General features: G+C 44.0%; 1 protein-coding gene and 1 pseudogene across 2 annotated transcripts in view; both read right to left on the bottom strand.

Annotated features, from left to right (window-relative positions):
* Nucleotides 1–1,715: 1,715 nt before the first annotated feature.
* gask1a (golgi associated kinase 1A) overlaps nucleotides 1,716–24,012 on the bottom strand; it is a 42,496-nt gene continuing 20,199 nt past the window's right edge. The window contains exons 4-6 of one of the 2 annotated variants that reach the window (XM_055634698.1): nucleotides 12,692–12,764; nucleotides 12,502–12,532; nucleotides 3,084–3,285 (exon numbers count right to left, since the gene is read on the bottom strand). In XM_055634698.1, the coding sequence (XP_055490673.1) occupies nucleotides 3,084–3,285; nucleotides 12,502–12,532; nucleotides 12,692–12,764 (306 nt within the window). Of the gene's footprint in view, nucleotides 3,286–12,501; nucleotides 12,533–12,691; nucleotides 12,765–24,012 lie in introns of both variants that reach the window. The other variant, XM_055634697.1, reaches the window with a different exon arrangement.
* Nucleotides 21,231–21,338, bottom strand: LOC129696802 (U2 spliceosomal RNA; annotated as a pseudogene).

The following is a 24,012-nucleotide window of genomic DNA, read 5'->3' on the forward strand; positions in this document are numbered from 1 at the left end:
TGACCCCTTGTTCTGGACTTCCCCAACATCGAGAACAATCTTCCTGCATCTAGCCTGTCCAACCCCTTAAGAATTTTGTAAGTAGGTAATTTTGTAGTGTTTAGTGTTAAACAACAAGATCCTGCAGGGTGGTGTGAGCGGCAGCCCTCAGAATGAGTCGTTTTTGTATCAGCCCCTAGGTAATGTAAAGATGACTTTCACACATTTTGAATAAATATTGAAATAGAATTTACGGTTAGAGGTTATTATCTTTTATTATTTTCATTTAAATACATTTTTTTGCAGGTTGCCCGAGAATTCTGGTTGCATGAATAACAAAAGTTTCTGGATGTGTATTTTCAGTTGGCGTTTGTTAAGGTTACTTATGAAACAAGGACAAGCTTTTATATTGTGCCTTTTATGTGGGAGAACATTCCAAGGTTTGACGGATTGTGTAAAGGCGATGAGTGAGGGGAATAAGTTTCTAGATTATACAGCAGCAAATTTACAAAAAGTAGAACAATAGACAGGATTGGTAATGTATTCAGTAATGATGTATTGAGTAACAAAGTTACAATTGAGGGTTTCAGCAGCACATGAACAGTGCCAGGGTATGGTTAGCCAAGATAACAGAGATGGATGTAACTGGGCTTTGTGATGGCATAAATATGGTCAAAGCATATCTCAGGGATGATTATAACAAGTGTCCTATAGCATATGTAACAACTTCTGCCTACTGTTAGCATCTGACAATATATTTACTGAAGGTACACAAAAATGCTGGAGAAACTCAGCGGGTGCAGCAGCATCTATGGAGCGAAGGAAATAGGTAACGATTAGGTAATGTGTATTCAGACTTCAGTCTGAAGAAGGGTTTTGGCCCGAAACGTTACCTATTTCCTTCGCTCCATAGATGCTGCTGCACCCGCTGAGTTTCTCCAGCATTTTTGGGTACCTTCGATTTTCCAGCATCTGCAGTTCCTTCTTAAATATTTTTACTGATGTTCTTTTCAGGCCTAGAGTTTCTTGCTTTTGTATTGCCATTTTTTAATTGTGGCTGTGTCTAATTCCTGGAACCCTCAACTTAGCAGTGCTGTTGGAGTACCTTGCACAGAAGGATGGTAGCATCTCAAGAGGGGGATAGCACTCCACCTCCTCAAGACTACTTAGGTGCAAGCACTAAATGCTACTTTTGCTCGAAATTCTCACTATCCGAGAAGCGAGCATGTAAAGCAGCCCCCAAAACTATAACGCTGAGGCCGATGTAAAGAAAGAAATTTACTGATATATTCATGTGCAGTGTCACACGGTGTGCTGTCATGGAGCAACAAAGAAATGTATTTAACTGTTCAACTACTGCACAACTTGTGCTCCACTTATTCAGTAATCCCATCCCATCCATTGGAACCCAGTGCTCCTCCTGCAGCCTTTTACCATGGTCCTGTATCCAAGTCAGGCATGAGAAAATCAAAGCATTACAATTAACAGAGAAAATCAAAGCCTTACAATTAACATGATTGAATCTGTGCAATCAGCATTATTTGTGTTGTGGCAGGACAACTAACACAAATTGATTTAATTTAAACTTCTCCTTGCAGAATTAGGTATATTTTTTGTGTGTGGCTCGTTGGCTGAAACGTGAGCTGTTGATATTCTTCCAGGAGAATCTGGGACTTCATTTAAAGGCAAAGGGTGTGTCTCCTTAACCAATAGGCTGAGGGATTGTGAAAGTAATAGTGTGGGGAGGAAGTGTAAATTTAGACGTGGTGAATTCAAGCTGAGACTGTGAGTCTGAAGACCTGAAACGTCACTCACTCATTCCTTCTCTCCAGAGATGCTGCTTAACCCGCAGAATTACTCCAGCATTTTGTGTCTACCTGTGTTTTGACAGAGATCCAAAACAAGGGAGGGAAACGTCCAGCCGAGAAAATGAAACACAAATGCTTTTTAAAATCTGTCGACTATTTTAATTTTAAAACTCTCCAACAATAATGAAAACCGGAAGGAAACATCAGGCACTGTATCAAAAAGCTGAAACTGGGGCTTGCAGCAGAATTGCCTCTCTTGTCCCTGCATTCTGGTGCGGCTGAATTCTCTTGGCCTTCAAGTCTGGATGAGACTTCTTCCCCTGTGAATGAACGGCAACAAAAAGTGTTGGGCGCTCTTGCATCCGATGCTTGCCTCATTGTGTATCAGACGCCTGGCAGTGAGATGGGTAACGATTGAGACCACACCTACAATAAGGCTTTAAAAGATCTGGATTTTTAAAAAAACGTGATCTAACCATTACCTAGAAAAATAATAGAGCTAAGAATTAAATGTAAAGGCTGCAGTAATCTTGACCAAGCACATTGAGATAATTTCCGTTGCAAGGAGCTGGATGGCCAAGAACTGAGAGCTCTGCTCCTCCAGAAGTTCTAGTTCAGGTCCCATCATTGTAGGAAGAGGCTGGCATAGTTTTCGCAGAGAGGCCAAGCAAGAGAAAAAGGGACATACCTGTCAATAACTCTGCTAGAGGCAGGAGCAGGAGGTCTCTGAAATGATTGAAAAAATATCATACTTAATGCATTAGGATCTTTCTGCTTCTCAGACAGGTGGTTTGCAGAAATGTTAAAATCAATAGCAAATTTTAATAATAATCTTTGACTGACAGCCTGTTTAATTTTATTTTCACTCCCCAAGACCCAAATTTCTTCCCCACCTGACAATGGAACCTTAGCTTTAATGCCCAAAATAATTTAATGTCCCTATCTAGGAGGGATGTGCCAGGTTGCACAAAAGCAGGAAAATTATTGTCCTCTGATCTGCTGAGCATTTCCGTTATCGGCTCCCATTTCAGATTTCCAGCATCTGCAGTATTTTGCTTGTGGAGATATATGTGGTTTTCTGCCGCATGCCCTGGAGAAACCTTGATGAACAGTCAGTGCATTGCAGGTGCATTGCAGCAAATGTACTGCAAATGACGAATTGGAGATCTGCTTGTTGCAGGACTCCCCATCATGAGTTGAACATAAGAATGATGCAATGAATTCCCAGGTTAAGTTTTCCTACTCTGGTTTCAAACAATTGGAGTTGCACATCACTGCAGATGTGCTACCTTCTCATTAGTCGTGAACTAATTTGATGTCTTTCTCCTGGATGTAGTTGAGCAGGATCTGGGCCCTTTTTTCTATGACCTGAACCAACTTCTTCAGCCCTTTGATCCCATTGTGGCTGTCCCAGAACTCCCTGTCCATATGCAATGATTTCAGCAATCTGCTCCGTAAGCAACCAGTCTGCATGAGTTTGACTGCGTGTGCAGGAAATCTACAGAGGAAAGATATATCAGAGTTAAAGAGGGAGAATTCATTCAAGTTATGGCGGGCGAATAAACAAGCCACGCGTGGTGAAAACAAAGAAAACTTAATTGCTCAGGTAAAGAGATCAACTCACACGCGAATGGGGGAAGGCTGACCCCGGGCTCCATACTTATACTAAACCCCGTGACAACTCTTTCCCGCCATTGCCCAGTCACGCGACCCTACCCCCCACTGCCAAGGGTTCGCATACAGGTGGCCTAACCACCAGGTGGCGCCACAAAGTCAAACTTCTCCATAATCTGCAGCTCATGAGATGCATAGATAGGGTAGACAGTCAAAACATTTTCCGCTGGATTGAAATGTCAAGGACATTGCTTTAAGATGAGAGGGGGAAAGTTTAAAGCAGATCTGCTGGGCAAGATTTTTACACAGAGAGTGATGAGTGCCTGAAAGCTCTTTTAGGGATGGTATGGAGGCACCACTCCTGGCAGTGATATGTAAGAGGGTTTTGGATAGGCACATGGATATGTAGGATAGGGAATGGAGCAATATGGATTATGTGCAGGCAGAAGAGATTAGTTTAATTTGGCATCATGCAAGTACATTGTGCGTTGAATGACCTGTTCCGATGCTGCACTACGATTTGTTCGATATTCAACCTAAACTCTTCTGTCCAAATTTACTCCAAATTCATATTCAACATACATCGGCTCCCAATCTTGCAACATATTAAAAAAATCTCATTCTTGTTCATTCCCAAGCTGACCTATCATTGTATTCACTCCCACTTCCATAACTCTTGAAGATCATTTTATTTCTCTAATTCTACCAGTCTTTTGTTCTGCTAGTATTCTGTGTTCTAAGCTCTAAAATTATCTCTCTAAACATCTATCGCTCTTTCCTCTAAAACGTTGCAATGAACCTACTCTATGAATAAGCTATTAAACAACCTCCAGATAAACTCTGAACTATATAGACTTGGGGGTATTTGTTTTGTCTTTTTGTACTATTATTGTCTATTTTTATGTGTATACTAGACCAAGTGGGACCTGTCCCCTCAACGCGCGTTTGCGGAGGGTGGGGGGGGGGGGGGGGGCGGCGGCGGCGGCCCTGCGGTGTCACACACACACTAACCAACCCCCACACACACGGGGGGGGGGGGGGGGGGTGGGGGGGAGGGAGGGGGGGAGGAGGGGAAGGGGGGGAAGAAGGGGTAAAGGGAGAGGGAGAGAGGGGGGAAGGGGGAGAGAGGGGGGGGGGAATGGGGGAAAGGGAGGAGGGGGGAGAGAGTGGCTTCCGTGAGGGGAAGCCCACCCACCCACGTGACAGACGACCTGGCGGGGGAGAGAGGAGGTCGTCCCCTGTGACGGCCAGAGATCGTCAGGTGGGATCGGGATCACCAGCGAGGAAAAGGGTTCACGATTCCCCGAGTCCTTGCGGTCGACGGAGGAACCACAGGTCGCCATAGACGGCCTTTCCCAGAGGGAGTAATGGCCGCCACGGCCACCTTCCTACCGCGCTGCCCCAAGCCCACGCGGCGATAATGACTGCTGCCGCCATGTTCTAGAACTTCAAGGAGCCCAGAGGAGAGCGCAGCATGACCCGAGCATCAGTTTAAAAACGCTAAGTGACGATTTTAAAGAAGTGAAAGTTAAGAAGCCAAGAGGTACAGGAGATAGAACAGTGGTGACGTCACACTTAGCGTGAGCAGAGGCAGTCCGTTAGATCCATTGTGACATCATCAGTGAGACCATCTCGTTTATTTTCTAACTTCGAAACATAGAAAATAGGTGCAGGAGTAGGCCATTCGGCCCTTCGAGCCTGCACCGCCATTCAATATGATCATGGCTGATCATCCAACTCAGTATCCTGTACCTGCCTTCTCTCCATACCCCCTGATCCCTTTAGCCACAACGGCCACATCTAACTCCCTCATAAATTTAGCCAATGAACTGGCCTCAACTACCTTCTGTGGCAGAGAATTCCAGTGATTCACCACTCTCTGTGTGAAAAATGTTTTTCTCATCTCGGTCCTAAAAGATTTCCTCCTTATCCTTAAACTGTGACCCCTTCTTCTGGACTTCCCCAACATCAGGAACAATCTTCCTGCATCTAGCCCGTCCAACCCCTTAAGAATTTTGTAAGTTTCTATAAGGTCCCCCCTCAATCTTCTAAATTCTAGCGAGTACAAGCCGATCTTCATATGAAAGTCCTGACATCCCAGGAATCAGTCTGGTGAACCTTCTTTGTACTCCCTCTATGGCAAGAATGTCTTTCCTCAGATTAGGAGACCAAAACTGTATGCAATACTCCAGGTGTGGCCTCACCAAGACCCTGTACAACTGCAGTAGAACCTCCCTGCTCCTATACTCAAATCCTTTTGCTATGAATGCTAACATACCATTCGCTTTCTTCACTGCCTGCTATACCTGCATCCCTGCTTTCAATGACTGGTGTACCATGACACCCAGGTCTCGTTGCATCTCCCCTTTTCCTAATCGGCCACCATTCAGATAATAGTCTACTTTCCTGTTTTTGCCATCAAAGTGGATAACCGCACATGTATCCACATTATACTGCATCTGCCAAGCATTTGCCCATTCACCCAGCCTATCCAAGTCACCTTGCAGCCTCCTAGCATCCTCCTCACAGCTAACACTATCTCTTATTTGAGATTTGTGCACATTTTCATAAATAACTCCAGAAATAACACATAACATTTTCAGATGAGGAGATTTTTGACATCATGGCGTAAATCTCTATCGGTATATGTAAAAATTTCACCGTTAACACGTCGTGTTTTCGAGGAGATGTGCAACGCAGACTAACATCACACAATACACACACATCCAAGATCAGAGTTTTATAAGTATAGAGATATGTGTGTGTGTGCGCGCATGTGTGTGTGTTTGTGTGTGTGTGTATTTATAGGACATGTATACTGAACGTCTTGGGTTTATTATATTGTTTACAGAGTACTATGTTTACATATTCTGTTGTGTTGCTGCAAGTAAGAATTTCATTGTTCTGTCTGGGACTTGTGACAATAAAACACTCTTGACTCATCATTAGAGTCACCTGTTCCAAAATCTTGCAAGCACTTTCGATATCGTTCTGTAATCTAAAAGTCATTGGAACACTATATTTAAAACCGTATGTATATTGTTCAGAACAACCCCCCAAGAATACAATTTCAACAGCCTCTTCAAGCTTTTATTTTTTAACTAACATGAAGTCAAGGACATGGAAGCAGGCCATTTGGCCCAACTGGTCCATGCTAGTGTTTACATTGTACATGAGCTTCCTTCTACACCAGTTCAGTTCATGGCCCTGTTATTGTGATCAAAAGCAAAGGGGTGAAAGTCACTATTCATCATGCTGACAACTTGGACACAGATTTTGTGCTGCAGCTGTCAATAATTATAGTGTCATTTTTAGCACAGTGAAGTCTGCAAGAGATCTGGGAATTGTGTGCAGTTCAATCAACCATATTCACTGTGCGGAAAGATAAATAAAGGGAATGATAGAAATTAGCGATGGTAGAAAAAATGAAAAAGCAAAATATAAAGATATGAAAAGTTTGAATTAAATCTTCAATAATTTTTGAATTTGAAGCTTTCTCATTTTCATCACATCAAGTTGATAAAAAATATTTATACCTGAATATACCAAATTGATAACGTATATTTACGCCTGAATATATCAGCCCTTGTCTGACGCATTTACTCATTCACTAATGGTTAATTACCAGAAACGCGTGTGTTACCTCTGGGTGATCAGGTTTCCTCACACATCTCAAAGGTGTGCAGGTTTGTTGGTTAATTGGCCTTGGTAAATTGCCCATAGTGGGGAATGGGATAACAAATCCTGACCTTGGCAGCACCCAAGGTCAGGATTGAACACGGAGCTCTAATGCTGTATGCAGCAAATCTACTGCTGCACCACCATGCCACCCATTTTGTTTCTAATGGAAGCTTGAGTTTAAAAAGCAATTTTAACTTGTTTTTTTTCTGGAACGGTTTACCAACAGGCACACGCTCCTGCCACCCGTGGTGCTTTTGTATAACTGCTGTCACTTCAACTGTAAATTCTGCCCACACCTTCTCCACACTCCTCGTCACGATCATTTGTCCTGAAGTGCATATTCTTGACGGCGTCACCAATGGGAACCCATCTATAATCCATGTTGTTTCGTCATTTGTCTCAATTTAGTTGCATTATCTTCAGTATTTTATTTCCACTCCTAACACAATGCTAACAGTTACACTGCCCAAACAAAATCCTGAAAATACTCCTCTTCCACACTAATTCCGTTTCCTCATTTCTCCTGAAATACAACTTGCTCCATATGCGTTTGTCAGGCACTATAAAAGATCGATACAGGAATGTTTCAGGCATGAAGCTTTGCCGGCTGTGGGAGTTTTCCTGGCCATTATGATTTTCTGTGCAAATAGTGCTGAGAGCATGATTGGCTAGTGACGGAAAGTCCAGCTGCTTACATTGCTCAGATTTCTACTGTGCTGCAATAGAATTATGAAACACAAGTGTTAGAAGACGGAAGAGAGAGTGGACGCTGGCACGCTTTAGCTGCCGCTGCTCTCTCTTCACATTGTGTTTTTTTATTTTTTTTTATTTTGTGTCTTTGGAGCGATTTCAATCTTTAATTTGTATATTGAAGATGTCATTATTTATTTTTCTCCGACTATATGTTTTTTTCTCTTCTGTTAATCTTTGTAAGGTGTCCTTGAGATTTGAAAGGCGCCCGAAAATAAAATTTATTATTATTATTATGACACATTTTGTTTGTCATCGCTGCCTGGGACTATTTGTTCTAAGCCCTGGCTTTCCCTTTGTTGATTGTTATGCTTTTCCTAATCAAGCACTCAGCCAATTCGCTTTCAACTGTCATTGTAGTCTCTTCATAAGATCTTGTTTCAATAAGTTGCTAAACAATAATATCTCTAACCTCATTCATTTTCTGATGATAATCTGTTTTTTTGGATCCCTCATTAGTGATTCGGCTTCTAGCAAAACATTCTCTTTTACTGTTTATGGGTTCAAAACAATTAGTTATTTACAAAATCACACAAAGGGTCCTCCTCGACATTTTCTATTCTAGAGGGGAAATTTGAAGCTGATTTTTGGAAGTTTTCTAAATTAACTACAGTCTCTTGTAAGGGGATTAACAACAATAAGGAAATAAATTGGTCACTCAGCCACATGTGTGTTAGCTTCACCATTCAGTAAATTCAATTCTATCTTCTTGCCAATTCCCATAACTCTTAATTGCAACCATATTCTAAAATTCTATCCCTTGTAGCCTTAAATATACTTAATAACATAATCAGCACTCCGGAGTAGGAAATTCCAAAGATTCTCAAACAACTGAGAGGAAAAAAAAATCCTCTTCAGTTCATTCTTAAAGGTGATCCTTTATCTACTCATTCTTACTATCATTCTGGTGAATGTTTAGTTTAGTTTAGTTTAGAAATACGTCGCGGAAACTGGCCCTTCGGCCCTCCGAGTCCGCGCCGACCAGCGATCCCCGCACATTAACACTATCCTACACACATTAGGGACATTTTTTTAACATTTACCAAGTCAATTAACCTACGTCTTTGGAGTGTGGGAGGAAACTGAAGATCTCGGAGAAAACACACACAAGTCACGGGGAGAACATACAAACTTCGTACAGATCTGTCTGTCAGGATCGAACCTGGGTCCCTGGAGCTGCATTCGCTGTAAGGCAGCAACTCTACCGCTGTGCCACCGTGCCACCCTGTAATCATGTTCTGTAATCATGATTAGAATCTCTGTAATCTCTGGTTTAACCTGCAGCAAAAAATCCTCTCTGTATTCCTGTCGTGCTTCTGTCATTTCTGTAATCACCAGCTGCACCATATTACTTCCACATATCCCGCCAGTCTAGTCCTGGCTGTTGATCACCATCACTGACATCCGTGCCATGATCGTGACCTCTGGATTTCCCACCTTAAACAGTTATGTCTCTATACAACTCGTTTCTCTTTTACATCACCAGGGATTGGAGGGGAAGTCGTTGGGGAAGTCCATAATAAGGGGTCACAGTTTAAGGAGAAGGGGGAAATCTTTTAGGACCGTGATGAGAAAAACATTTTTCACACAGAGAGTGGTGAATCTGTGGAATTCTCTGCCACAGAAGGTAGTTGAGGCCAGTTATTTGGCTATGTTTAAGAGGGGGTTAGTTGTGGCCCTTGTGGCTAAAGGGATCAGGGGGTATAGAGAGAAGGCAAGTACAGGATACTGAGTTGGATGATCAGCCATGATCATATTGAATGGCGGTGCAGGCTCGAAGGGCCGAATGGCCTACTCCTGCACCTATTTTCTATGTTTCTATGTTTCCTAAAGCATATCCTCTTGGTCATGCTAATACCTTCTGCTCCTATGTCTAATGACAAATTTTGCTTTATAGCACTCTGTGCAGTGCCTTGAGATGCCATTGAGAAATAGGAGAGGCCAAGGGTTAACACTGGAGGTAACAATGCAGATATCGGAAGTGAAACCCTTTTACATGTTAATAGATCAAACAGAGGCAAGCATGGTTCCACCCAATCGGACAATGTTGGAGAGATGCTGGGGATTATTTTTAAGTAACATGAAGTCAAAAACACGGAAGCAGGCCATTTGACCCAACTGGTCCATGCCAAGGTTTACACTGTACATGAGCTTCCTTCTGCACCATGTGCCATAGAGTTATAGAGCTATACAGCACAGAGACGTATTTTTCCCTACATTTCCATGGGACAAGGACCCTTTTCCTCTCGGTAGTTTTTGAATTATTTACCCCACGGTCATTAAGTATATTCATGGTTGCGAAGGATAGGTTTTTTGGACCATAGGGCAATCAAGGGTTTCGGGAATTAGGCAAAAGCTGGAATTGCACTTACTGAATGATGGAGCAGACACATGTGTGGCCCATTCCTTTCCTTATTTTTTGATATCCTCACTACAGTTAATTAGGAAAACCTCCTAGAATCAATTTTACTCCCTGGAATGGAGAACATTAATAACCATTCATACTGATCATATTCACCAACACTTGGTCCATAGGCTTCTGTGATCAGGCTAGTCAAAGAATATAGAAGGGTTTAGAAGCAGGAGGAAGCGAAGATTGCCTGTCCCAGTCACACAGAAGAAGACTTTAGTAAAGAGGTTTAGAGTCTCCTGAGACCATAAAACGTGCTTTAGAAACAAGTTTGCTCAGTTGACATTTGGATTTATCGCCCAATTATAGGAAGGATGTCAACAAAATAGAGAGAGTACAGAGGAGATTTACTAGAATGTTGCCTGGGTTTCAACAACTAGGTTATGGAGATAGGTTGAATAAGTTAGGTCTTTATTCTCTGGAGCGCAGAAGGTTAAGGGGGGACTTGATAGAGGTCTTTAAAATGATGAGAGGGATAGACAGAGTTGATGTGGACAAGCTTTTCCCTTTGAGAATAGGGAAGATTCAAACAAGAGGACATGACTTCAGAATTAAGGGACAGAAGTTTAGGGGTAACATGAGGGGGAACTTCTTTACTCAGAGAGTGGTAGGCGGTGTGGAATGAGCTTCCAGTGGAAGTGGTGTCGGCAGGTTCATTGGTATCATTTAAAAATAAATTGGATAGGCATATGGATGAGAAGGGAATGGAGGGTTATGGTATGAGTGCAGGCAGGTGGGACTAAGGGAAAAAAGTTGTTCGGCACGGACTTGTAGGGTCGAGATGGCCTGTTTCCGTGCTGTAATTGTTATATGGTTACATGGTTATATGATTTAAAGTTTAAGAAATAATGATTTATTCTTAACCATTTATGACTCTAAAATATTTATAAGGCTTTTTGTGTGTCCATTCCCAGAGATTCAATTGCATAATATTTTTTTTTCTCCCAGCGTTATATAATTGGAAGTTGTTTTTTATTTACCAGTTCTCATCTTTGCGTTGTTTCGAGTCGTTCTGACATGATCTGACCCAAAAACCCGACACTGTGGTCTGATCTCTTTGGATTTGGTAGTCAGGCTCTTTCCACACCTACCACCCTCTGATGCCGCATTCGAGTGTCTCCCTCCCCTCCCGCACCCTCCTCCGCCCCACCGGCCACCATGTGCTCGGCTGAAATGCCCAGTCATCACTCCTCAACTATGAGACTTTGACATTCTATCTTTGCAACAGCTGTTGTGCTTGTGCATAGGTTGATTGTCCTCAGGTATAACATGACTTAATTGGAAACAAATCTTTTCAATGTATCTCAGTTTACGTGACAATAATAAACTAATCTCATTAGCAACACCCAGCCCTTACTGAGACTGGTCTTACAGTAGTGAGTGTCACATTCTCAAGCTCAGATATGTATAATGGCCAGTCAGTTGTGCTCCAAGTGATTCCTTCTGTGGCATGGCTTTGACCATAATTCGGGTTAATTGGAATTTTCTGGCCATGCCTTTTCTCTTTTTCTCAGCCTCTAGTATAGGAGTAAAGAGATTTGAGTATAGGAGTAAAGAGGTCCTTCTGCAGTTGTACTGGTGAGACCACATCTGTTGTATTGTGTGCAGTTTTGGTCTCCTAATTTGAGGAAGGACATCCTTGCTATTGAGGGAGTGCAGCGTAGGCTCACGAGGTAAATCCCCAGGATGGCGGAACAGTCATATGAGGAAAGATTGGAAAGACTGGGCTTGTAATCACTGGAATTTAGAAGGATGAGAGGGGTCTTATAGAAACATCTACAATTATAAAATGACTGGACACGCCAGATGCAGGAAAAATGGTCCCAATGTTGGGGGAGTCCAGAACCAGGAGCCACAGTCTAAGAATAAAGGGGAGGCATTTAAAACTGAGATGAGAAAAAACTTTTTAACCCAGAGAGTTGTGAATTTGTTGAATTCTCTGCCACAGAAGGCAGTGGAGGCCTATTCACTGGATGAATTTAAAAGAGAGTTAGATAGTGCTCTTTGGGCTAGCTGAATCAAGGGATATGGGGAGAAGGCAGGCATGGGGTACTGATTGTGGATGATCAGCCATGATCACAATGAATGGCAGCGATGGCCCAAACGGCCTCCTCCTACACCTATTTTCTATGTTTCTATGTTTCTACAGAGATACTAAAACATTAAAAGCACCAGACAGGGGGCTTTAAACACTATTATGTTTGGGAAGCAGTGATGGATATTTGTTAAATGGATGCGTGAAGTCGGGGACATACTTACTCATCAATGCCCTCCAGCAGTCTGGAGTTGAAGATTATCTTTAGCCCGTAGAAGTTTTGCTCCATTGCGATTTTGTGTAGACAAGATTCTCCAGCATCTGCAGTTGCCTTTTCATGGAATTTGTTAAATGGATGCAAAAGTCGGGGGGGGACACATACTTACCCATTAATGATCGCAGCAGTCTGAAGTTGAGATTTAGAATCCTGCAGAATCCTTGCTGCATTGTCGATGTAGACAAGCTGAGATGGATTGCCTTTTCGAATCTAATGCAAAAGTTTATGCCCATTAATGATCGCAAGAAGTTCAAGTTTAGAATCTAGAATCCTTTAATCAGCCAATACCCAAAAGGAGTGAACACTTTTTTCCATCAGCTCTGCTGGACCATGAACACAAAGGGCTGGTTTGGCATCAGTGCACTAACCAGGACCCCTCCCACCCCCATTTTCACCACCTCCAACGTGACCCCACCACTCCCATCTCCCCCCCCCTGTCTGCTTTCAGCAAAGACCGCTCCCTCCATAACTCCCTAGTCAATTCTTCCCTTCCCTCCCGTACCACCCCCTCCCCGGGCACTTTCCCTTGCAACCGCAAGAGATGCTACACCTGTCGCTTTACTCCCCCCCTCCATTCAAGGACCCAAACCGTCATTCCAGGTGCGACAGAGGTTCACCTGCATCTCCTCCAACCTCATCTATTGCATCCGCTGCTCTAGATGCCAGCTGATCTACATCGGGGAGACCAAGCGTAGGCTTGGCGATCATTTCGCCGAACACTTACGCTCAGTCTGCAATAACCAACCTGATCTCCCAGTGGCTCAGCACTTCAACTCCCCCTCCCATTCTGAATCTGACCTCTCTTTCCTGGACCTCCTCCATAGCCAGAGTGAGCACCACCGGAAATTGGAGGAACAGCACCTCATATTCCGCCTGGGCAGTCTGCACCCTAGTGGCATAAACATTGAATTCACCAATTTCCGGTAGCCCTTGCTGTCTCCTCCCCTTCTCAGCTCTCCCTCAGCCCTCAGGCTCCTCCTCTTCCTTTTTCCTTTTTCCTTTCTTCTCCCCATCCCCCCCCCCACCTTACATCAGTCTGAAGAAGGGTTTCGGCCCGAAACATTGCCTATTTCCTTCGCTCCTTAGATGCTGCTGCACCCGTTGAGTTTCTCCAGCACCTTTGTCTCCCCATGGTGTATTATGGGCATTGGACACTAGATGGTGCTTACTTTTTCGATCTAATTTTCTAATTAGTTTAATTAATTAATGTTGATCGTTTGCCACTGACGAGTTATGATTTCCTTCTCAATTATATTTTATCTAAATCTGTGCAAAATTTAATGTAGTTCCGAGATATGGATCCCAAAAGTTGATTTCTAGACACATTTTTGATGCTCGGCCCACAGCCAATATGACTTTACCTATTTGTCCTCAAGTATTTGTCTGGACCTTAATTAGAGGCAGAGATCACAATTCTAGCCACTGGTTCTCTATGGTAAGTCCGTAACAGATCAGAATCAGGCATCCAATGCTTGTAGGCAACGTATTTGAATCCTTCTCACCAACATTTACTGTAAGGAAAAAGCCCTACAAAACTTCACATGAGTGGTGACTTGAAACTTGGCAGAGTGGATATATTTTTAAATGGTGAAATTATTTAGAAATAATTCCAGTGGATAGGAATCACTGGCCAAATATTCTCCATCAATGATGGATCAATGTAAAGAGGCAGAGGAATCGAAGGTTGGTGTGGATCCTGAACTCTTTCAGATCACAGTGATCAGGTGGGATGTGATCATACAGAAACCGACAGGGATTTAATATTTTGAGGAGGTAGATGGAGGGCACGAGGAGATCATCGGACACTAGGAAATTGGTGTGGGGATCACTATGTGCCCAATGTAGATGGGGAACAACTTTACACAAATTGTAGCATATGCTGGGTAAAGTTAATAGAAACATAGAAAATAGGTGCAGGAATAGGCCATTCGGTCCTACGAGCCTGCACCGCCATTCAATATGATCATGGCTGATCATCCAACTCAGTATCCTGTACCTGTTTCCTCTCCATACCCCTTGACCCCCTTAGCCACAAGGGCCACATCTAACTCCCTCTTAAATATAGCCAATGAACTGGCCTCAACTACCTTCTGTGGCAGAGAATTCCACAGACTCACCACTCTCTGTGTAATAAGGATGTGGGGAGTATAGGATGAGTGTAGGATTAGTATAAATGGTTGGTTGATGGTTGAATCGGTTCAGTAGGCTGAGGGGCCTGTTCCATTCAGATTCAGATTCAGATTCAGATTCAATTTTAATTGTCATTGTCAGTTAAATTAAAATTAAAATTGAATCTGAATCTGTACAGTACAGAGACAACGAAATGCATTAGACAACGAAATGCATTTCCATGCTGTACCTCTCCATGGCTCCAGCAAGTAGGGCTGTGTAGAAGTGATAAAGGCATGCATGAGGGTGGAGTGACAGATGCAGTGCTCTATGACTGCATTGTGGAGGATGTGGTGTCTACACCACGTCTAGGACAAAGCCGAATAGACGATGCTGCAATATTTCTGACAGGTTTCTGACTGATCAAAGGCTTGACACTGAGCAAACTGTGTGATCGCATGGAGGCAGCTGAGTTCACAGGTGGCAGTGAATAGAAGCCACACCTGCGGACTCTGACCCTATGGCTGTCGACATTATCACCAAGGGGTAGCCTGTAGATGAAGAAGAGGAATCCCCCAAATCCCTCAAAGTGTGGTCTTTGGGATCCATACTTATTGCCCAAGAAGTAGCCTTGTTTCTGTGACAACCTACAGCCTCTGTGTCAATAAACTGGCCACAGGGAAGGAAATGGAAAACCTTCCAGAGACCAAAACTGGAACAAAATTATTATGCAGCTTGCGTCCCAGCTTCCTGCAGTACCAGCCTCACTCTGCTCTTGGCTCAAAGCTGTGGAATCTGAACTTCTAATCTAGTGAACTGACTTCATACATGTTATTTTGCAAAACTAGAAAAATGTTATTTCAGCATATGGTCGTGGAACTGGAACAGGTTGTGTCAGGAACTATCCATGATATTGGGCTGGAACTTATCGTACTTAGACTCCTTTTCCCCTGGGGTTTCTGCTTATTTGAGCTATTGGTCTGCCAGCCCCTCTTCTCAGAACACAGCAGCTGGGTGAAAAAAGACAGCACACATCCCTCTGTGATTGGCCCTGAAATGAACTCTCACTAAATCACCACAGCTAATTCATATTAGAGGGATCAATGGTCATTTGTTCTGCACCAATGGAGAATTTTGCTGTTTATTCCAGTTCAAATCAAAAATTAGTTCTCCTTTTTCTGCTTTGCCCAATCCACGAGCAGGGGAATTGGCAAATAACTTGCTGTTGATTGTGAAAACTCTCCAGCACTTGAGAACAGCACCTGTTCCATCATCTGCTTTTGTCTCTGTCTGTCAGTCTGCAATATTATTGAGATCTATGATCACTGTGTGAGAAGCCATGGGCATCAGTCTATATCAAAACACATTACTAGGGAAAGTGTTGGCACAAAAATGAATTAATATTTCTCACAAACACTGCATCCCCCTTCCAAATATTCAATTTCTTTGTATTACTCTAATTATTCGCACTGGGCTATCTTCCCTCAACTTGTCTCCATTACTTGGTCATGATCAAAGTGGAAAGTTCTGGCTTGTTTTTCCTGCTGCATATTAAGACATGTATGAAGAAGGGTCTAGACCCGAAACGTCACCCATTCCTTCTCTCCGAAGATGGTGCCTGTCCCACTGAGTTACTTCAACATTTTGTGTTTATCATATGATATGGATTTTTGGACTCATAGTTCATAGGAGCAGAATTAGGCCATTCGGTCCATCGAGTCTACTCTGCCATTCATTCATGGCTGATCTAGCTTTCCCTCTCAATCCCATTCTCCCGCCTTCTCTACACAACCTTTGACGCTTTTACTAATCAAGAACCTGTAAATCTCTCCTTTAAAAATACCCAATGACTTGGCCTCCATAATTGTCTGTGGCAAAGAATTCCACAGATCAACCACCCTCTTACTAAATAAATTCTTCCTCATCTGCTTTCTAAAGGTATGTCCTTTATTACGAGGCTGTACCCTCTGGTCCTGACTCTCTCCACTAGTGGACACATCCTCTTCACATCCACTCTATCCAGGCCTTTCACTATTCGATAAGTTTCAATGAGGTCCACCTACATCCTACTAAACTCCAGCGAGTACCAGCCCAGAGCCATCAAACACCGTATCACTTGGATGGTTGGCTGTACCAAAGATCTTATAGCGCTATAAGATCTTTGTGCATATATTTGCATATTGGTGCACCTGCTTTATATACACGTCACTCACCAATATTAACATTGATGGCCAGAAGGAGATCTGCTGGTCTCCTGGGACTGTCCCATCAACCTTGATAGCTGGATGGTGAGAACTAGACCACTATCAGTATGATATAGGAGCAGGAGCCTTCTTGATCTTTGTCCAGAACACATCCCCACTCAATCCACTTCTGTTTCGCACAGGGTCCAAAAATCTCAGTCTTGAATATTTTCTTTAATTGACCATGTATTCCAAGTATTCCAAAGATTAACCGTCCTCTGAGTAAAGAACTAAATCTTCTTCAGTCATAATTTGCCACCTCTTTATCCTGAGACAATATTCTTTTGTTCTATACTCTCCATTCAGGAGAAATGGCCTCTTCTGATTTATCCTGTCAAACTCTTCATGTTTCCATTCACTCTTAAAACGAGATAAAGCTAGGAACTCCCACCACATTTAAAAAGTGCCTGAATATTTAATGAACTACACGGCAATTTTCAAGTGATGGAAGGTTGACAAGTCAAACAATAATGGTTCATTTTTACGCAATGATTTTGTTGAAGAAAGTGGGCCATCCTTTTGTTCAAGAACATTGATAAGAAAATATCTCAAAAGTGAATGACTGACAACCAATTCAAATGCAGCCTGCAGCCTTGCTGAATAAAGGAGAAATTAAACAGTAAGAAATTAAACATAATTTGTACCTAAGTGATTAAAAAGGTCAGACATTCTGGGTACAATGTGGACTATATTAAAGAAAATAGTAAGATTAAACGAGAACTTACCAGTTTGAAGTTTGATCTGTATTTTATGAGGAGTTACGATGAGGGATTTCGTGAAGAACCCCGCTTCCACGCATGCGTGTCATACTTCAAAGCAGCGGTGTGAGGTCACAGGAACCTATAATGATCTAACATAGTAAGATTATCAAAGAGATACCAGTTTTTGATATGATCATATGAGGGTGGGAGCGGAGGGCACGAAATCCCTCATCGTAACTCCTCATAAAATACAGATCAAACTTCAAACTGGTAAGTTCTCGTTTAATCTTACTATTTTACTTCGGAGTCACGTGAGTGACTTCGTGAAGATTTCAAAGCTCTGTGACCTCATGCCGTGGAACGAGTCCATGCTTCACAACTGCCTTGGGTATTGGGAGAGAGCATCATTAGTAGTTTTAAAACACAATTATACAAAGAGTTGTGTGGTATAACGAAAAAATATAACACTTTTTAAAATTTTGAGAATCATAACCCCTGTAACCTATCGGGCAAATTATTTTGTTGAACCTAAAATGTTTTCTTAATACAATGATGGCTCCAAATAAACTGGTTTATTATACAACCTGTGGAAAAACCCTTTTTTAAAATGACCCTCCTGCCATTCTGGGGATTTGGTCTGTGGGTACCTGTACAATATTGCTGCGGATGTTGCTGCAGTCCTGGTGGAATGAGAGTTGGAACATCAGTGTCTATTCCTGCCATTTTGAGCCACCTTGATATAGTTTGAGTCGTGACCCTATCATGCAGTTTCTTGTAAGAGATAAACAACTCCATACTCTGACCTCGAATGTTCCGAGTATATGCTATGTATTGTTAGATGTGTCTTGTTATACACAGTCGTTTGCCATATGGGTGTACCATAAAATCAAACCCTAGACCCGAGGAACCCGATCTGTTTTCTTTTATTAAATCCTGTATGACAACACCAGTTTCTCGGTGAGATGATCAGGGAGTCCAGGCTCTGTTTGCTTAATGGCTGGACTTGTTGTGCGGTAAATAACACCATGAGCATAACCATCTTCCTGGTCTGTTACTGAGGTGACAACGCTGTTATGAGCTACAAGCTCCTCAGCATGTTGAGAAAACGACACCCACGTCCCAGATTTCGGAGTACCTGGTTTGCTTACCAGGGGTGCGCTCCCACCGCGTGCCGTTCCGATCCTTGTGATAGGTAATTGGAGAGTGCACTTGTGGCACTATTAATGGCACTGTAGCTCCATCGATTATCCTAATGGAGGCTTGTTAAAATCCCAATACGGCCAGAATGTTTTTGGCCGAGATTGTTGTCCAAGCAGTATATGCCCCATTTCTTGATGTGTCCAAGGTACTGCTTCCGTGTTGACAGTCTTAGTGCAGATGAGATGAGATTCATCGTCCTGTCTGACAGTATAGTGGGTCTGTTAGACTCTACAAATCAATAAATCCATAGTGTTATGGCATGGAGTCTCCAGTCACTGGATAAATCAACAATTTTTTGGCAATGTTCATAGGGAACATGGTTCTAACACCATCCCCTGTAAGACTGAAAACCATGATTGAGAAGGTCAGTCGGGTACTCTGAAAATTCCAGATGCCGAGTGTGGTTGAATTATCCCTAGTACCCCATTGATGGGTCCGAACGGGGGAAAACCTCACCCTATGGCTTATTTACATAACAATGCCAAGCTGGTTTACGAATTTTAGTACATAATATTGGGGCTAATGATTGCCCCTTTTGTAAGCTCTATATTGCCAAAGTTCCTCTATTGAGTCAATGCCTGCCATATAGAAACCCGCAACTGACACCAAGTCTTTATCAATAATAAGAGCATCCATCTTAAAATGAATATCTAGAACACATGTGTTTAGGGTTAAATCAATGATAATCCTGCAACCCTACTCTATTTTATTTTAATAAATATGTTCAATCCAATCTTTCGTGTACAAATCTTGTAGCACCATGTGGGTTTTAGATTGTTTGGTTTATGTAAGGACAAAATGCCCTTCTGGTGTATGATGTACTGTGGTTATTGGGATGAGAAAAACCCTATCAGATAACCCTGAATACTGCTGAGATTATATGAATCTGTAGTGATTATATACCATACATAACTGTAGTGTTGCAACCTCCCCTACCCTCGTAGGTCCCTATTTTAACAGAAGAAAATAAGGTTCTGGTTTAATATTTCTTGTTCGGGGTTGTGTGGGAGGTTTAGGCTTCCGCATCTTCCAGGGTGGCCGCCCTGGCCATACCCTAAAACGGATCCTGCAGGTTGTATTGATTTCTGACACTGCTACTGGTATGAGCCACATTTTTTATGGCCTTGCCTGTGGCTGGTATCATGCTCCAAAATAGGCCCTTGCGCTGGCCTTAATGAGCCCCAGTGTCTTGGCTTAGTCCACACACGGTTCTTTGTTTGCAAATGGTAGCATTTTTGGGGTCCTAGTGCTGGCTGAATGGCCGCCTTCCACTTGTAGTTCAGGTCATATTGCATATTATTAAACAGATCTAGTGCGTCTTGATGGTCTTTGGTTACCTACGTTTAGTCCAGGGTGCGGGTGTATGCTATGATGCCTTCCGTCAATCCCTTGAAGGTTCTCTGGATCTTGAGGTCCTGGTTCCTGATGTTCGTCCATATGCTGCCAAATGCATTGGTTTACACTGGGCACCTGTAATGCCTCACCGTTGCCAGGTGGCAGATGTCTGGCCAGTGTTTGTAAATTTTTTCCCTTGTTGGCGTATGTGGCCAGACATATAGTAATACTATTGCCATCCTGGATCCAAGTCTACCCATGTTTGACTTGGCTAAAGTCATCAGCCACCATGTCCAGCAGAGTCCCTGCTGTGTTAGGATCATGGGACGCTGTATTACCAGGCTCTGGCCCATCCGGGTCCTGCCTACTCTTTTTTATAGAGTTAGAGATCTCTAGGGTCCCGCACGGGGTACCCCTGTGGGGCTTAACTGCTGCCCACTTGTCTTTTGTTCTGCGGACCCCTCTTGCAAGTCAACCCAGAACTGACCCACAGTGCTCCCCTCTGATGGGGTAGAAGCATTGTGCAGCCCTCAAAGAGGTACTGCTGTGGTTTTATCACGTTGGAGCAAGGCTCCATACACCGCTTCTTCCCGCTCCAGCCCTCTCGGGCGCTGGTTGCCGGTGGTTTTATGCAAAGTCGGACCCTTCGGAGTCCACTACCTTGTTTAATTTGTGTCTAGCCTACCGCTCGGTCACATGGATCTGGCCGGTGCGGGGCCGACATCGGGCACAGCTGATCCCACTACGGTTGATCCAAGTGCCGCTGGCTGCTGCTGGCTGCCCGCTGTTCCATGGTCCTCCTTCTCCAGTTTTGTCCTTCCTTCCGTGAAGTGGATATGGCCGGTGAGGGGGATAACTGGCACAGCTGATTCCATCTATTCCTTTAACCTGGCTTCAACGCTCTCAGCACTCCTGGCTGCTCCTTTATCTTAGACCCCTGGGACCCACCCCCGTACTGACGGTACTGGTCCCTTGTGGTCGTTGCAGCCGGCCAACCCCACTCTAATGCCCTCAATTCTGGGCACTCCTACTTATATGGTCCTTAGCTAAGGGACATATAAGACATTAAAACTGATGATAACAGCTACTATAGTTTTTATTTAATATATATGGTCCGTAGATAAGGGGTGTATCAGATATTAAACTGATAAGAACAGATACTACACTTGATCTTAGCCAAAAAGCCGAGAAGCGATTATTGTAACTACCCCGATGGGACTGACCCTGGTCTTCACATACTGGTCCCTTGTAGTAGATTGCAGCCAGTCAACTGCAAAGTCCTTTGCTGTCGAGAAATGAACTTTCTCACCATGCTGGAGCGAAGTTGGGCACAGGTGTTTTTCCCTCTCCGGGAATCGATGTGCCCATGCTGCTCCTGCCGTTGCCAGCTCCTCACGAAGTGCCAGCTGCCACTGCTGCTGCCTGTGCTGCTGCCGCTGTCTGTGCTCCTGCCGCTGTTAGTGCTGCTGCCGCTGTTAGTGCTGCTGCCGCTGTTAGTGCTCCTGCAGCTGCCGGCTCCCACTGCTGCTGCCGCTGCCGCTGCCGCTCCTCCGTGGTTCTCCCGCCGGCCTTACATGGACCTGGTCCATGTCTGCACCTAGAAGGTAAGTTGAAGGAAACGCAGGGTCTCTTACCTGCTGTTCCCGACTTTCCTTCTCCCGCTGGTGACCGTCGTTCCCTGTGTCGGGTTCGAGCCGCTTGGACCGACCCCGGTGTTCACGGGCCTGGTCCTTCGCGGCAGTTCCGCAGCCGGTAACCCCGGCTGTACCTATGGATCCCCTGGACCCTGGGCCTTACCTTTTGAAGAAGGTTTTCAGCCCGAACGTCCCGTTCCGACTCCATCAGTGCCGCTGCACTCGCTGAGTGTTCCGAGCCCCTCGCTGGTCCGAGCTGTCTGTCCCGCAGCCTCTGCGCTGGCTGCTACCGACTGCTCCCAAGCCAGTCTCGTTTGAGACTGGCATAGGGACCTTTTTTACTTTGCTTCCCGCCCGGCCGAGGTGAATTTTGCCGGTGCGGGAGCAAAGTCGGGCTCAGGTTGTTCCCCTCCAGGGAAACTCGTGCTGTTGCTGCTGCTGGCTGCTCGCCCTCCACGGGTCTCCCCGCCGGCTTTCCGCAGCCACCTAAAAGTAAGTAGTAAAAAAGGAACGCAGAGTCTCTTACCTGCTGTTCCCGACTTTCAAATTCTCCCGCTTGGGGAACGCCGTTCCCCCCTGTGTGACTCGTTGCAATGCGTGTAGCGATATGGCACGCATGCGTGGAAGCGGGGTTCTTCACGAAGTCACTCACGTGACTCCGAAGTAAAATGTGCAACAAAAAGCAGAATTTGTGACAAGCACTTTCAACAGCTGGACAACTGAAATATAGATTCAGTGTGGTTCTTCAAGGGAAACTTTAGGATATGTCTTGCTAGAAAGTATTTCCACCATTTATATTTCTTTAAGGCTCACAAAGGTAACCCTGTTGGGTTTGTGATGTTTATTCGAGGTAAGCCAATATGGGACCCACAACCTTGGCACACACGTGCTCTGAATTCCACACATGCACCGTAGGTCATTGGACATGCACCAATAACATCTGGGACTTCCTGGGTTTGTGGTGGAGCTTGAATTTGATGGGGGACTGTGAGTCTGCACCAAATCACTGTCACATACAAATACAATAGTCATCCACTAATTACGTTTTTTGAAGGCTTGGGCAATATTTTTTCTGGATGGAGGCACCGATGCCATGGGCACAAATCACCAGCTCAGTTTCTGACACTTGGGATGGTTACAGATCATCCCGTTGTACGGGGAACTTGGCTAGAATGCTACTCAGGTCGAGTGAATGCTGCACAGTGTTGCCACAGGATAAAGTCTGAACTGAAGCAAACTGCAAATAAGTTGCGATCAGGGTCATAAACAACGTTGCAATCTCGCAGGTGATCACTGTCTGCCCATCTGCTAAGAGGTGCTGTCAGAGGTGCATTAACAAATTGCTGCAGGACATTTTGCACAGTGACTGCAGTGCACAACTGGATCTTCTGGTTGTTAACCATTTAAATCCCAGTCCCATATTGACCTTGTCCGGGGCTTCCATAGCCAAAGTGATGCCACACACAAACTGGAGGGACAGCACCTCATATTCCACTTACAACCCAATGGTATTAACTTTGAATTCACCAATTTAAATGAACTACGCCACCCCTCTCCCCTACACCCCCCTTTTCTTACCCCCCACCCCTGTGCAGCACCTGAGCTCACACCAATTTGTCCTTTCCCCCTCCTCCTACATTGCTTATTCTGGCTTCACAATTTGCAAGTCTTCAATTGATCTACTTTATCTCACACCTTCTGCTTTAACTTCTGCATTTTGTTCCATCTATCTGCCTATCAAAAAATCCCCTCACCTGCCATACTTTGTCCTGTCTCTCCTTTCTCCCAGCTCCCTTTCCCCTTCCCCTAAATCAGTCTGAAGAAGGGTCCCAACCCCAAAATGTCATATACCCATGTTCTCCAGAGATGCGTAAGCCTGACCCACTGAGTTACTCCAGCATTTTATCTTGTACAGTGCTCCAGTACAAGTATTGGAGTGACAATTTAAGGTGGTGGATAAAGCAACACGTGGATAAACTTCTGTCCTGGACAGTATCAAACTTCTGGTCGGAGCTACATTTATCCAGGCAAGAAGCAAGCATGCCATCTAACTTATAGAAACATAGAAACATAGAAAATTGGTGCAGGAGTAGGCCATTCGGTCCTTCGAGCCTGCACCGCCATTCAATATGATCATGGCTGATCAACCAACTCAGTATCCTGTACCTGCTTTCTCTCCATACCCCCTGATCCCTTTAGCCACAAGGGCCACATCTAACTCCCTCTTAAATATAGC

The sequence above is a fragment of the Leucoraja erinacea genome, chromosome 4 (genome assembly GCF_028641065.1).
Source record: "Leucoraja erinacea ecotype New England chromosome 4, Leri_hhj_1, whole genome shotgun sequence".
NCBI lineage: Eukaryota > Metazoa > Chordata > Chondrichthyes > Rajiformes > Rajidae > Leucoraja > Leucoraja erinaceus.